This window comes from Anabrus simplex, chromosome 2 (assembly GCF_040414725.1).
Source record: "Anabrus simplex isolate iqAnaSimp1 chromosome 2, ASM4041472v1, whole genome shotgun sequence".
NCBI lineage: Eukaryota > Metazoa > Arthropoda > Insecta > Orthoptera > Tettigoniidae > Anabrus > Anabrus simplex.
This window is the reverse complement of record NC_090266.1, coordinates 558,988,338-559,005,642: the sequence shown is the minus strand read 5'-3', so window position 1 is coordinate 559,005,642 and position 17,305 is coordinate 558,988,338. Positions and strand designations below refer to the sequence as shown.

Below are 17,305 nucleotides of genomic sequence, written 5' to 3'. Positions count from 1 at the left end.
CTCTCATTGAACATGTGTTCACTGAAGACATTACTATATTTCACCACTGCATGACTTCGAGCTATTTCTTGTGGGGTGGGCAATTTTACAAACAGACAGATGAAGTGGCTATGGGAAGTCCACTCTCACTGGTAGTGGCTAATTTTTTGTGGAACATTTTGAGAAAGAGGCTATTGCTTTGGAGGTATGTTGATGACACATTTGTGGAACTGACAGAAGGTCCTGAGAAACTTCATGAATTTTTAAACCACTTAAATCAGCAACACCCATCAATTAAATTTGCTATGGAGATGGAGTCGGATGGATGCCTTCCTTTCTTGGATGTTCTAGTAAGAAAGAAACTGGATGGCTCCATGGGACATACCGTTGTATCGTAAGCCTACTCACACAAACCACTACCTCCACACAGATGTTCACCACCATCCAGCACAAAAACAGGGCATTCTCATGACACTCACCATGAGAGCAACACGAATTTGAGAGCCATCAAATATCCAGCAGGGGATGGACACACTCAAAGTCACGTTGAAGGGTAATGGTTACAACATTGTACAGATTCATAGAGCCCTGCATCCCAGAGGGACAACTAAGCAAAGCTCACAGAAAAAAGAAGTGAAGGGAATTGCCTACCTGCTTTACATTCACAATACCACAGACTAAATTGCCAAAAACCGTATTTGGCACTGTCACTAAAATTGCTCACAGTTTAGGTAAAAGTAAGGACAAATTGTCCCCACTATAATACCCTGGGGTGTACAAAATTCCCTGTACTTGTTGCAAGGTATACATTGGCCAAACATGCCAGTCCATTTTGACTCGCATCAAGGAAGACCAAAGAAATATCTGTCTCCACCAGCCAGACAAGTCAGCAAGATGTTCCAAGATGTTCGAGTTCTTACCCACACTAAACACTACAGCTCTAGGATCATACGGGAAGCTGTGGAAATACATAAAATTCCTAAAAATATCAACAGGGACACTGGCTATCAATTAAGTATTACGTGGTTGCCAGCCATTAAGGATTTACATAGGTAGTACGTACTCTTCCCTGTCCTTTCTATATTTTTATTTCATTTTGGACTTTCCAAATTTGTACGTTTGTCATCACCAGTTGGTTCATTCCAAGCTATGTGTTATGTGTTAATGTCATACTTTCATAACCTGTGGACACCGGTTATGCCTACCCCTCCCCCACGTCATTATCATCCTCCAGTTTGCTCCATATACATTCTCTCCATTCTTCAGCTCTGTACTATTCTTCCTGTGTCTTTTATTGCATTTTATTTTATTTTATTAGTTTCTAATTATTTCTTCTACCACATTCGTCCCTGATTCATCTGATGTCCTGTCTGATATTTCTTACGCACACACGATGTGATAGAACATTTTAATTGTAGCTCAATGTTGTCATCAGCTCCCTCTTGTAGTGCTGTGCCAGCATACCATGAGCCACCTGGTGATGAACGAGCGTACCACTACAGCTCCAACGGTAGCATTCATAAATTCAAACACTCATGAATGTAGAAGACTCCTTCATGAACAGTCGAGATTTTATTCTGAAGATGTGGAGCAAAGTTCTTTGTGAAACGTAAAGAGTTTCACCTTGTTTTCTTAACATGGCATAGGCCCAAAGCCCGTATCATGTCTACAAGTACGGGCTGTGAAATCATCAATGTTAACATATTTTACCTTCATTCAGGAATGATTCATGAAACATTTCTCTGTGAAGCAAAAGACGATCAGAGATATTATCTTCATAGGTTTGTAAAATTTTGTCTTTATTTGCATCCTCCCAAGTAGAAACTGTTGTAATTCAAGTAAGAATTTGTAATATGATGCGTCAAGACAGGGAGCCAAACAGTTACCATTGGTATCTATAATACCACCTCTGTGGAATAGTGGTTAGTGTGATTAGCTGTCAACTTCTAGAGGCATGGGGTTTGATTCCCAGCTCTTCCACAAAATTTCAAAAGTGGTACAAGGAGTGGAACGGGGTTCACTCGGCCTTGGGAGGTCAACTGAGTAGATGGGTTTCGATTCTCATCTTAGCCATCCTTGAAGTGATTTTGTATGGTTTCTCACTTCTTCTCCAGGCAAATGCCAGGATGGTACATAGCTTAAGGCCACGGCTGCTTCTTTTCCTCTTCCTTGCCTATCCCTTCCAATCTTCACACCCCTCACAAGGCCCCTGTTCAGCAGGTGAGCCTGCCTGGGCAAAGTACTGGTCCTTTACCCCAGTTGTATCCCTGATGCTCCAGTACAGTGTCTTTGGTGCTGTAGGAGTGGGATCCCTCACTGAGTCTGGGGGGAAAACCAACCCTGGAGGGTAAACAGATTAAATAAAGAAATAAAATAAATAATGTATGATTGCAAAGAATGAACACCTGTACTTTTGTTCTGCTAAATCAAACTGCTCTACTGAATTATCTTCAGAATTGTAATACCCTTTGGGAATCTTTTTTCTTCTAGGCAGAATGGGTGAATGAACTTCTGCAACTTCAATGGCTGTTCACATATCTCGTCACGCACCTTTCTTTTTACACTGTTCAAAATAAATTCTTGATTGATTATACGACAAGGCTCGTGATTGTGAGACTCACATAACAGAAAGTTACTACCATTGAACATGCCTTGCTCAAATACCTCGATTTCTGACAGCATTGTGTTAACTCACACTTATAAAACTTGTATTTTCCCATCACTGGCAAATTTACACCTCTTTTGACTGTACATGGATCACATGTTAATTGCACTGTTTACTTCTATGGAAACTCCAGGGAGTCCAGTAACTGTCGTAGCTATCAGTCAACACTTGAGTCACCTGTCAACTCTTCACTCAAACAAAGTTTCAAGGGAAGCACACCACTCTCTTCCCAAACCCATTAGCGAGAGCTCACCGGACACTCTGGGTATAACCCCATCAGCACAGTTCAACCCATCCTGCAACAGACCTGAGAGAACCAGACTTGGGACTTTCTTTTTAAATCTTATTACACTGTAATTCTCGACTCAGGGCTCTGAAGACTATCAAACTCCACGTCTTGAACCTAACATGTAGGGGGAGAATATTTTTGGGGGGCAAAATGGCACTCTGCCCCCTAAGATCATATTGGGGGGGGGTCAGAAAATGCCTTGCCCCCCCCCCCCAAAGTTGGCACCACTGCCTTTAGCCTTACACTTAGAATATTATGTCTTGTTATGCAAGTAGGGCTGATCATCCATGTAAGACCACATAACATATAAGGGCAAATATTCCTTTTAAGTGAGGAGTCTGAAAATTGCAATTTCATTGTAATGGCAATTGACAGTCTGAAGTAGATGCATATTTAAGAAGCTAGGTAACAAGTACAGTACATTACATGCCTGCTGGCATCTAATTACTACTAATGTTAGAGACTTTTCGCATTCGGGGGATAGTAGGTTCGAACCCCACTGTCAGCAGCCCTGAGAATGGTTTTCCGTGGTTTCCCATTTTCACACCAGGCAAATGCTGGGGCCACAGCCGCTTCCTTCGCACTCCTAGCCCTTTCCTGTCCCATCGTCGCCACAAGACCTATCTGTGTCAGTGCGACGTAAAGCAACTAGCAAAAAAAAAAAAAAAAAAGACTTTTCTCAAAAAGAAGGTTACTTCAAAGAGTGATCACAAATACATGAAAATATTTTGTAATTTCAATTCCTGTGTAATAGGTATAGTTAAAATTTATGTAAAATGTGTTCACATATCTTATGATGACTTAGTGAGTGTTTGCACTTCTATGGAGGTGGATGTGCATGCAATTTTGTGTTGAAGTTGACTGGGCTACACCTGTAGCCCCCGTAAGTAGTTGTGTTACTACGTCGGAGGCTGGCGCTAGCGAAGAGGATGTTATCCGATAGTGGTTGGATGAAAATAATGATGAGAATAGTACTGTGCAAGGTGACAGCAATGATGGATAGGAAGAATGTGTTGTGGGAACTGAGGAAGTAAATGATGATATCAATCAAGATCATTTCCAGTCCTTCTCAGTTGACCAGCAGGTTGATATTAATGAGAGTTATTACTATGGAAAGGAAAAATTTAAGTGGAGGAAGTATAATGCACTGCAGAACCTTCTTACTCAAGATCAGAGCACCATTCTTTGCTTGCCAGAGCCTAAAGGTGAAGCTATGAGGTGCAGACTGGGATGGAATATTTAGAAATTTTTCCAGATGACAATGTTGAGAAAATTGTTGTGATCTGCTCTAATATATACATACAGTTATAACATACACTTGAGCATTAAGGAGATGCAAGGCCTACAAATGAAGTAGAATTTCATGCCTTTTTTTTTTAAATTTTATTTCTAGCTAGCAAGATACCCTTGCTTCGCTACAGCTTTAATATGAAAGTAATTATTCAAAGCTTTACATTTATGAGAGTCCACTGTCAGCTGAGCCTGTAAAATAAGTCCTCAGTTCGTACGTCAAACGGTTTTGGGGGAATGATCACTTATTCTATAATCTACCACTGACTTGAAGCCTGTACGGAAGAATCTGAATGTTTTAAACCATATGTGATTTAACATCTAGGGCGTAAAAGAGACTAACCTGTGAAATTTTGATTGTCTACGTTGAACAGTAATGGATGAATGAATAGTACCTTTTTAGGACGTGAATGTTTTGAAATATTTATTAACATCTAGGGTATAGAAGACAACCCTTTATAAAAAGTTATGTTCATGCCTGAAAAGGTTTTGGAAGAACGGATATTGTGTTTTTGAGAGACAACTACCATCTAAACCTCTTAGGGGAGAATTGCTTTGAAGTAAACATATTATACACCTAGAACATAAAAGAAGACCTGTCTCATAAAATTACAACTTTGTATGCCAAACGGATTTGGAGGGTTGAATAATTAAGTTTATGGAGCTAACCTCATTTTTTAATTAACCTCCATTTAACTCCCTGAGGGGTTAAATTTGTTTCAAACCTTCTGTTACTTAACACCTAAGATATCTTTTGACATTTTAACATCGTAATTCAAACACTTTCTTATAAATGTACATTTTTGTCATCATTCCTCATCCCCCAGACAAAACCCCTATAGAGATGTATTGTTTTAAGTCCAATTCTTATTTGTATCCTCATAAAAATAATGCAACTCCTTTTACACCCCGCTTAAGTTGATTCCCTCCCTCCCCCAACCCAGTAAAAAATCTGTGTTTCTTTATTTTTAAAGAAGACTCCAAATACCAATTTTCACGTCCATAACATGCTTCATTTTTGTGATAACTTATAAATATTCTCATACAAAGAATTAAACTCCCTTAATTGGATTTTCCAAAAAAAAAGAATGCATGTTTCTTTATTTTTAAAGATTTCAAATTCAAATGTTCATGTCTGTAGTAACATCTTCAGTTTTTGAGATATAAGTACCCATATAAAAAGAATTCAACCCATTTTCAGTACTTTTTACACCCCCTTTAAGTAAATTTTATGAAAACAAAAAATAAGTGTTTCTTCATTTCTAAATGAGATTCCAAATACCAATTTTCATGTCTGTAACATCTTCAGTATTTGATGTATAAGTATCCACATAAAAGGAATTCAACTATGTTCACTTTCCTTCACCCACCAAACCCCCTTAATTGGCTTTTTCCAAAAACAAAAAAAGTCTGTGTTTATTTTTAAGGGAGATTCTAAATACCAATTTCCACATTTGTAACATCTTAAGTTTTTTTAGATATAGGTATCCTCAAACAAATAATTCAACAAATGTTTAAATTCATTCACCTCCCCACCCTTAAGTGGATTTTCCAAAAACAAAAGAAAATGTGTTTATTTACTTTGAAAGAAGTATCCAAATACAAATGTTTGTGTCTGTAACATCTTCAGTTTTTGTGATGTAAGTAACCTCATTAAAAAATTTCAAATCGTTTTTACTTCCCCCCACCCTATTAAGTTGATTCCCATTCTCCCGCAGAAATGTTTGTTTCTTCGTTTATAAAGTAGAGCCTAAATACCAATTTTCACGTCTGTAACATTCAGATTTTGAGATATAAGTATCGCTATAAAAATAATTACATTCCATTCACTTCCTTTCACCCTCCCCCCTTAAGTGACTTTTCCAAAAACAAAGCATTGTGTTTCCTTACTTATAAAGGTGCTTCCAAATATCAATTATCACGAATGTAACATCTTCAGTTTTTGAGATATATGTACCCACATAAAAGTAACTTATCTCCTTTTCCACGCCCCCCGCTCGCCAAGTAGATTTCCTCCCAAAAATTCATGTTCATTTATTTCTAAAGGAAATTCCAAGTACCAATTTTCACGTCTGTAACATCTTTAGTTTTTTAGATATAAGTATCCTCATACAAATAATTCAACTAATTTCTCTATTGTATCAAACCCCCCATTAGTTGGATTTTCCAAAAACGAAAGAATACATGTTTGTTTATTTTTAAAGGAGATTCCAAATGCCAATTTTCACGTCTGTAACAAATTTAGATTTTGAGATATAAGTATCCTCATGCAAAGAATTCAACTAATTTTTCAATTCCTTCACCTCCTTTTAAGTGGATTGTCCGAAAACAAAGAAATACGTATGTCTTTATTTTGAAAGGATACACCAAATACCAATTTTAACCTGTGTAACATATTCAGTTCTTGAGATATAACTATCCTATTAAAAATAATTCAACCCCTTCTTTTGTAAACAAAAAATACATATTCCTTTATTATAAAAGAGATTAAAATTACCAATTTTTACATCTGTAACATGTTAAGTTTTTATGAGATGTTCTGTAAATATTCTCATTTTAAAAATTCACACCATTTTTCAGTTCCTGTTAAGTGGATTTCCCAAAAATACATTATCTATATTTCTTTACATTTACAGGAGATTCAATATACCAGTTTTCACGTCTGTAACAATTCACGTTTCTGAAATATACTGTAGATATAATCTTTTTTTAAATTCACCCCATTTGTCACTCCTGTTCACCCCCGATTAATTGGATTTTACTAAAACAAAAAATACGTGTTCCTTTATTTTAAAAGTAGATTCCAAATACCAATTTTCATGTGTGTAACATTTTCAGTTTTTTTAGATATAAGTATCCTCATAAAGGGTATTCAACCACTTTCCCCCTTTTTTCACTCCCCTTAAGGGGATTTCTGAAAACAAAAAAATACATGCTTCTTGGTATTTTTGAAGGAGATTCTAAATACCAATTTTTACGTCTGTAAATTTTTAAGTTTTTGAGATATAGATAAGCTCATTTAAACAATTCACCCCCATTTTTACCCCCCTTAGCAACAGAATATCCAAAAATCCTCCCTTAGTGAGCACTTACAATCTAATATAAATGTATCCCCAAAATTTCATTTCGTTCTGTCCAGTAGTTTTGGCTCGGCGATGATGAATCAGTCAGTCAGTCAGTCAGTCAGTCAGTCAGTCAGTCAGTCAGTCAGTCAGTCAGTCAGTCAGTCAGTCAGTCAGGACACGTTATTTTGAATATATAGGTAAGGTGTTCAGCTTCTAGAGCGAGGCAACAAGATAGGCCAGTGCTATTTGTGTGGTCAGAGTAGACGGATCAATGAGGAAATGTTGTATCGAGATATAGAAGAAAATCTATCCTCAGCATCCAGCTCTTGTTTGCAGGGAGTGATCAGATGAATGAGTGACCTATGTTGTTCTTTCTGTGTTTCCCAACAGACATAAATATATCACAATAGGCTGAATAAAGGATAAAATCAAGACATTGACTAACAAATTCTTGAGGCTGAAAATTTTTTGTTTTTGTTTTTATAATCCTTCAGGCCTCATTTAACCATTTTATTCAATATTTTTGTACTAAACTATTCACAATAAATCACTGTTCAAAATACAAAAGATATATTAAGTTCTGGAAAACCAGAAATCTCCTACATGTCTTCAAATACAGGCAATTTTTCAAATATGTAAAATTGGAAATTAAGTTACATAGTTTCACAAATTATAGAATTAAAAGTGTAAAAAATCTGAAAAGTAGCTTGAACTGAGTGTAAGATGTACTAGAGTTGAATGTTAATTAATTCCTTGATATAAAATACAACATCAAAAGAACTTAAATAAACAAAAATTTAAAATAAATGTATGGGCTATGCATGTATCCCACGTGAGTGTTGCTGTTAGAAAATTTGGCGTGAGTGCCAGGGGTTAATATAAGATATTGTTCTTCCCTGCAGCCTTAACATGACGAATATTTTCAATTCTGCACAAGTGAATCACTCATGTTGAACTGTATTACTTTTGTGAATTACTGATAAAGCATTCATTATCATCATCATCATCATCATCATCATCATCATCATCATCATCATCATCAAAAAAATCAAAAATCTCTTTATTTGCAAATGAGGTGTCTACCTCGGTGGCAAATGGTACACTAAAATACATTATTGTCAAGCACTAAATTTTAAATTAACAAGAGACGAAGAAAATTTTCCTAGAATACAATATTATACAATTTACGCTAATAATTTGTTCTATTAAACACATACATCATCCTTAATAAATTTATATTGTTTACAAAATTCTACTTATAATATCTTACAAACATAGTCAACTCATATACAGTATGTGAAATTACTTCTAATAATAATATACAACTGGTATAAGATTAAAATTAACATTGAATTTATTTACATATTTATATTTTACCCATTTTGGAACCTAAGTAGCATAATGACCTGCTGCGTCTTAACCAGAGCCCCTTTTGCCACCACTTTTCAGAGTTCCTGGAGGGCCTTCACAGCTACCGTAGCGGTCCCAGGGCCCTCGAAGTCCCCACTGTACTTCACCCCTACAGGCAGTCCCCTACTTGGGCTGTCCAAACTCCATAGACCAGGGGATGGAATTAATTTAATCACACACATTTTTTATTTACAGTATCCTGCACTGGTCGAATGCCCTCTAACATTTCATTTATTTTCTCTGTTGTTTATTCTCTTCTTGAATATCTGTACAGATTTTGGAAAAGGATCAAACACTACCCCTGGTAAACTGTTCCACTCCTTCACACCCTTCCCAATGAATGAAAATTAACCCCAATCGCTTCTGCTAAAATTCCTTCTAATTTTGTACTTGTGGTCAGTTCTACCAATATAATTATTTTCCAACTGAAGCCTCTCACGGATATCTCTCCATGCTTCTTCTCCTGTATAGGCTCTATATAATCCTATAAGTCTAGTTTTCTCCCTTCTCTTACTTAAAGGTTCCCACCCTAGTTCCTTTAACATTTCTGATACACTACTCTTTCTCCAGAAATCCCCTGTTAAAAACCTTGCAGCTTTCCTCTGCACACCATCTAGTTCTTTTATTAGGTATTCTTGGTGAGGATCCCAAACACTGTTTGCATATTCCAATAATGGACGAACCATACTTAAGTAACTTTTTTCTTTTAATTCTTTGTTGCATCCTTTAAGTAGCCTCATTATGACATGTAACGATCTGTATGCTTTCCCAACAATGTCATCAACATGACCCTTCCAGTGCAAATTACTTTCAAATCTCACACCTAAGTATTTGCACTTGCCATCTTTAGGGATAACTACCTCATCCAAAGTATATTCAAATTCAGTTTTAAAGCTCCTGTTTGTAAATGTTGTAACAGTTGATTTGCCTCCATTAATCTTCATATTATTTTCTTCAACCCATTCTTGGATACTCTCAAGGTCCCTTTGTAATTCTGAGCAATCCTCAATGTTATTTATTTCATTATCATCATCATCATCATCATCATTTCCCTTTATCCAGCTGTAGCTGGGTAGTGGCAAATGTGGTTCCTCTCCACTTTCTTTGGTCTTTCCACCACTCCTCCTCCAACACTGTGTCCCAGTCCAGGTTTCTTTCTAAAATACTGCACTGGATTGTGTCCTTCCATCTCAATCGTGGTTGTCCACAGCCTCTCCTTCCTTGCATTTGCATTTCCATCACATTTTTTGGCATTAATTCATCACTCATTCACTTTATGTGTCCAAACCATCTTAGTCAGCTCTTCCTTATTCTATCATTCATTTTTTTCCACTCCAATTTCTTCCCAGATTTTCTCATTCCTTATTTTCTCTCTTCTACTCTTCTGTATCATACTCCTCAGGAACAGCATTTTGCCTGCCTGTACTCGACCCTCATCCTTCTTTGTCATTGTCCAAGTTTCTGCTCCGTAAGTTATTATTGGTATGTAATACATCTTGTACATATTTTCCTCTGTTTCCATTGGCACATCTTTGTCCCATAACATGATTCTTACACTATGATAGAAACAGCTTCCAGCTTGAATCCTCTTACTAATCTCAGCATCCAGTCGAGCATTCTCCATTAATTCACTCCACAGGTATTTGAACGTCTTCACTATTTCCAGGGGCTTGTCTTCAAGTATAATCTGACCTTTCCATTCTTTTTCGTCTCTAGTCATAACAAGAGTTTCACTCTTTTCTACACTTATTTTCAATCCACATTCTTCGATCTTCCCATTCACCACATCTAACTGTTCTTGAACCTTCATGTCCTCTTCACCCCAAATCACAATATGATCTGCAAATAACATCATGTTTATTTCTCTTCCTCCATATGTTGCTTTTGCTGTTCTCATGATGTCATCCATTACTATTGTAAACAGGATTGGTGATAGAACACTTCCCTGTCTGAGCCCACTAGTGATTTTGAACCAACTTGTCCTGCCACTTGTGTTTGCATGCAACTACACCATTCCTTGTACATTGCCATGTTCATTTTTATTAATCCCTGTCCAATTCTTTTTTGCACCAGACTGTCACAATCTTTAGTCCTGGGGACACCGTCATATACCTTTTCAATGTCAATGAATGTCATCACCATATCATTCCCATACTCCCATTGCTTTTCCATTAGTTGTCTCATAATGAAAATGGGCTCTATTGTTGACCTTCCACTTCTGAAACAAAACTGATTTTACTGTATCTGAATTTCAACCCTCAACCCTATCCTACTTTCCAGTATCCTCTCCATTATCTTAGCAACATGGGATATCAGAGTAATTCCCTTGTAGTTCTTCAATACTTTCATATCACCTTTCTTGAAAATTGGGATGATTATTCCTTTTTGCCAATCCTCAGAGACCTCCTTATTCTCCCAGGCAATCCTGAGAACTCGATATGTCTACTGCAGGCCTACAGCTCCAGCTGCCTTTATCATCTCCACTGAAATTTCATCTATTCCAGCAGTTTTTCCATTCCTCATCTTTCTTACTGCCATTTCAATTTCATTCATTGTAATTTCTTTATCCATTTCTTCATCAACTAACTGCCTTTCCTGGTCATCCATTGAATGACTCTCATTAGTTCTTACGTTCAGCAACTTCTGAAAATACTCTCTCCATCTATTTCTTATTTCTTCTGGCTTTGTTAATATTATGCTGCCTTCATCCTTCACAAATCTGGTGTTTACTTGATCTCTCTTTTTGTTTCTTAAAATATCATACAATGATTTCTTGCTGCCCTGCATATCATCTCTCAATTTCTGTGTGAATAAGGCTCTGCTTTTCCTCTTTTCTTCCTCCACTACTTTCTTGGCCAAATTCTTTGCCTCCACATATTTTCTTCTAATTTCTTCAGTAGGCCCCCTATTCATGTTTTCCATGTTATCCATGCCATTTTCTTTTCCTTTGCTTGAATCTTTACCCTATCATTCCACCAGTGTGTCTCTTTGTCTTTTACATTTCCTCATGTTCTACCACACACCTTTTCTGCACATCCAACCAGTGCTTCCTTAAATCTTTTCCATTCATCTTCAACATTCTCCATCTCTGTCCTGGGTATCAAGGGTATTATTTCCCTTTGAAATTCTTCTTATATCCTTCTCTCCTTCAACTTCAATACTTTAATTCTTTTCTCTCTTCTTAATGGGGGTTTTTCAATCTTTCCCACTTTCAATTTTCCTCTCACAACTCTATGATCTCCACCTAAGGCTTCTTCAGGCATGGCTGTAACATCTAAAAGGTTCTTCCAGTGTTTTTTCTCTGTGATTATATATAATCAATCATGGTCTTTGTTCATCTGTCTCCCCAACCATACCTTGTAATCTTCTGAATGTTCTTCTTCCTAAACCAGGTATTTCCAACAATCATTTGGTTCCTCGTGCAGAAATCCACCAACAACTCGCCTTTTGGATTTACATTTCTACATCCAAAGGTCCCTACAACATCTTACTTTCCTTGTCTTTCCATTCCAACTTGTGCATTTAGATCTCCCATAAATAGCACTTCCTTATCTTCTATCTGTCTCTCCACTTCCTCTAAGAAGTCCTCTACTTGTGTGGCATACAACTGAAGTAGATCTTTCATGCCATTTTCAAACTGGAGTCTCATCACCATCATCCTGTCACTGACGCATTTTTTATATTCCACATATTCTTGGATATCTTTTCTAAGTATGATGGCCACTCCATTATTAAAATAAATTTGAAGAAGAGATTGATAGTGAAATAATGCACCAATATTACAGCTTTTATTCTCTCTTTTATAGGCCCAGAATGAGCAGTGCCATTCCATTGAGGACTCAAAAGAATATCGCTGGCCTTCTTCAACCCGTGAAGGCGAGTGGAAACAACAAACTGTGCAGTTAAGAACAGGCCAGAATGTTTTACAATGGAAGACCATTGGTATGGACATACATCAGGGAAAACCAGTATTAATAAAATCTATTGAAATAAGTGGTAAGAGCTCCGTAGCATTAATCTCTGAACATAGTGGAAGTCATTTTTAATGTAATAAGAATTTCAATTAAATTTATCCTTTCTTTTTAGGGGTATCCTTCTCATCTTCCTGCACTCCCTGTCGTGCAGGTACATACAGCCTGGGAGGTTCTCGGCAGTGCATAGAATGTCCAGAAAATCACTATTCTTCCAAGGAAGCTAGCACTTGCACACCTTGTAACAATGTAACAGAATATGCCCCTCGGGCATCTCCTGTTTGTCGAGAAAGGCGATTGTGTACGGTTAAGGATTACTATGAAACTCGTACCCCTTGTGATTCCAATAATCAGGTAATTATCATCATCATTTTACTGACCAATGGAAGGAAAACATAATTTTGGAGGAATACTAAGTGTGCATTTGGTTAGCTCCTCGACTGATGTTGACATCAGGAAGGGCATCGGGACATGAAAACATGCCATATCATTTCATTTCACCTCATCCCCAAGCAAGTCAAATGGGGTAGACATACATATTAAGTGTATTTAAAATACATTTGAGTAGATCATTCCTGACATAAGGATTAGTGATTCAATACTTAAATTAGGCTAACTACAGGTTATTTTAAAACTGACTATTGACACGCCCAAGGTTAACACGGCAGCAAATTTTAATTTCTGGTGATAGGCCTTATAAGTTTTCCTTATTGATAACATTAGTTGTTTTCCTCCTGATGGATAAATGTAGCTCAGTGCGATATTTTTTCAAGGCCATCCGGCTGCCTGCCTATTAACTCGTTCCTTCCTCCCCATGTGATATTTATATAAGACCGTTCCTGTACATTTATTAAAACGACGATAACTCATAAAACATTTCTGAAAATTATCTATACATACCATAAAATAACATGTCTTGGCTGACTGACTGATTCATCATTGCCAAGCCAAAACTACTGGACATAAAGAAATGAAATTTTGGGGATACATTTATATTACAGTGTGAGTGCTCGCAAGAGGGATTTTTGGATATTCCATCACTAATGGATTAAAAGAAGGATACGTTTTTAAAATGAATATATCTGTATCTCAATAACTGAAAAGTTTAAAAATGTGAAAATTGTTATTTGGTATCTTCTTTAAAAATAAAGAAACGTGTATATTTTTGTTTTTGGAATATCCATTTAAAGGGGTAAAATAAGTGAAGAGAAGTTCTTGAATACTTTTTATGAGGATACTTATACCTCAAAAACTGATGATGTTACACACGTAATAATTGGTACTTGGAATCTCCTTTAAAAATGAAGAAACACATATTTTTATCTTTGGAAAATCCACTTAAACCTTAATTAGTCGCTCATGGAGATTTCCTCCGGGCTGATTACATTTTGCACGGTACTGAACTTTCCAGTTGAACTGTGGGTCTCCCCATCCTTATACCTTCCTCCTTGTTCATTTGGACTCGTCCTGTCAAAATTTCGGCGTAATTGTGCATCCTGTGTGCGAGTGTGGGATCATTGTTTTGACGAGTGACATCGCCTGGACGTTTCCTCCGTGTGCGATTAAGTAAATTACCTTATATTTTAGTGCATAATTTTTTTATTTTGGAGGTCGATGACCTTGTTGTTTTGTTCTTCTAAACTTATTTTAGAAAAATATTATTTCATATTTCATATGATATGACCGTCGTAGGTAATGGCGAGTCTCACGAATTTAATATTATAAGATCATTCAACATAGTTAAGGTCTACAGTATTCTGCTTTTAGATAAAACAAACTGTGTAAAAATAACCTACAAGTACTTAAAAGGGTTTCTTTTAATTATACCGAAGAATACTGCAAACGAACATGCCAAAACAACATCAAAAAGGACGAAAATGATGCGCATTTTTAACCTCGGAGCTTACCTCCGTGCGCGAATAGTAACATAATAATCTCAGCGCGACTAGACAAGGGTTAATGGTAGGTGAGGGGGGCTGACAATTGGAAAAGGGGTGAATTCTTAAAATGAGCATATCTCAAAGCTTAACATCTTACAGATGTAAAGATTGGTATTTGGAATTTCCTTTAAAAAATAATAACACATATTTTTTTGTTTTCAGAAATTTTACTTAATGAGGTATTAAAAGAAGTGAAAATTTGGTGAATTTTTTAAATTAGTATATCTCAAAACTCAACATGTTGCAGACGTAAGAATTAGTAATAGGAATCTCTTTAAAAATAAAGTAGCAAATTTTTTTGGGAAAATCCACTTAAAGTGGGTAAAAAGAATTGAAAAAGTGGTTGATATTTGGAATCTCCCTTAAAAATAAAGAAACATGTATTTTTTGTTTTTATAAAATTGACTTAAGGGAAAGGTGAAAATAAGTGAAGAAGGAGTTGAATTCTGTTCATGAGGATACTTATATCTCAAAACTGAAAATGTTACAGACATGAAAATTGGTATTTGGAATCTGCTGTAAAAATAAAAAACACATATTTTTTTGTTTTTGGAAAATCCACCATCTTGAACAAAACACTTGACTACCACATTAGCATGTCAACCAACTACCAACACAACAAAATTACAACATGAGTTCACACACTTAATTCAACTAACGGCTCGCACTCACAACAACTCTACTCAACTCCCAAGACTGTCTCTTTATATACCTTGCCTGGCCTGGCTTCTAGAAAAGTGTGACATGACATGCTTTCTTACATCTTCTCGAGTCCCCAATAACCTATGTACAAATAGATAGAACATTCTGTAAAACTCGAGTGACAAAGGTGCGTTGTTCTAGACTATTACCCTGTGTTTCACAACATTACATCCAATTCATACATCATATTTACAGGTAATAATAAGTTATATACTATTAATTATGTGTTGTTACATTAAATAAAGTCATGTTAATATGCATACAGCAGAAGTATCGTGACATAACCTCACATGTTCTGTTACACAAGACAGATCATACAACACGCAAATAAAAAATCAAACGACTACAATTTATACCAAACAAAGTCCGTACTGACAACCTGTCATACATAATTACGTAGATAATAATAATAATAATAATAATAATAATAATAATAATAATAATAATAATAATAATAATAATAATAATAATAATAATAATAATAATAATAATATACATAAACAAATTCATAGCCACACCTCACAAGTCATAATAACGATAAGAAGAATAACACCTACTAATCGACCTCCATATTTTCACTATTTACCCATGGGTTTAGAGAATTGTTTCCAAGTTATACTAGTCCATTACACACTTTCATCAACTGGAACCATACGCTATTTGGGGTCTTACTAGAGACTTGTATGCCCTCTCCTTTACAACCTTACTACAACCCCTAAATACCCTCATAACCATGTGCAGAGATCTGTACCCTTTATTTACAATCCTGTTTATCTGATTACCCCAATGAAGGTCTTTCCTTATATTAACGCCTAGGTACTTACAGTGATCCCCATAAGGAACTTTCACCCCATCAATGCAGTAATTAAAACTGAGAGGACTTTTCCTATTTGTGAAACTCACAACCTGACTTTTAACCCTGTTCTTCACCATACCATTAACTGCTGTCCATCTCACAACATTATTGAGGTTATTTTGCAGTTGCTCACAGTCTTGTAACTTATTTATTACTCTATACAGAATAACATCATCCTCAAAAAGCTTTTGCCAGTAGCTTGGTCATCTTAGCCCCGAAACTTAATACCACAAATATGGTTTACACAGAGGTTCTGGGGTAAAAGAAACTCAATTTTTTGGTGAGTTTTTATATGTTAGGCATTTCCAGATAATGCCTTTGTGCAGTATGGAGGAACACTTACTCTTACCATATTAAGAAATTTACACGAGCAAAGCTACGGGTAACAGCTAGTGCTACATAATTGAGTGTAATAAAGAATTTATTTTGAAAAGGATTGCATGATTTATCTCAAAATACCATTTTTTATTTTAGGTTTGATTTTTACTACATACTCTAATGTCTCCTTGACTTACACATATAAAACAACCTAGTAATCAAGAACACCTGATTCAAAAACCAGCTAAGCCGTAAGATCACAAAGTACAGTTGGAATGAAGAGCAGACATCTCTTATTGACTGATCAGTATGTCACTGCAGACAAAGAAGCTGGAACATTTATTAGAGATGAGAAAGTCTAGGTAGTGGCTACAGGGTACTAATAGCCACCTTTGAAAACATCATGGTAAAGAAGAGTAATACTAGCTATAAACCAAAGATAAAAGTTTGGGTGTTTGGAAAACCAGAAAAGAGGTCTGAATACCAGACGAAAATTAGAGACCACCTGCCCAAATGTGAAGTACAAACAACTGATGAAGAATGGCTTGGATTTAAAGAAAGGAAAGGTATAAAAGCCCTGGAGAAAGAAGATGGAAACATAACTTGAAATAACAAAGAGATACGATATGAAGTACGGACAGTATTTAGAAGAATTATATAATGGTGAAAATTTAAATATCAAACAACAGGATTCCATGATGAAAGTAAATACTGAAAATGTGGAGCCCCTATAACATGGATGGAAATGGAAAATGCCCTAAAAACGTGAGTAAAGTCAAAGCAGCAGGCAAATATGAGGTAAGCACTGGCAGGATCAAGG

General features: G+C 36.1%; 1 protein-coding gene across 2 annotated transcripts in view; it reads left to right on the top strand.

Annotated features, from left to right (window-relative positions):
• The window catches only part of LOC136862927 (endosome/lysosome-associated apoptosis and autophagy regulator family member 2), a 388,733-nt gene that overhangs the window by 184,082 nt on the left and 187,346 nt on the right, over positions 1-17,305 (top strand). For both annotated transcript variants that reach the window (XM_067139216.2, XM_068225816.1), the window contains exons 5-6: positions 12,505-12,694; positions 12,785-13,023. In XM_067139216.2, coding sequence (XP_066995317.2) covers positions 12,505-12,694; positions 12,785-13,023 — 429 coding nt within the window. The remainder of the gene's footprint in view (positions 1-12,504; positions 12,695-12,784; positions 13,024-17,305) is intronic.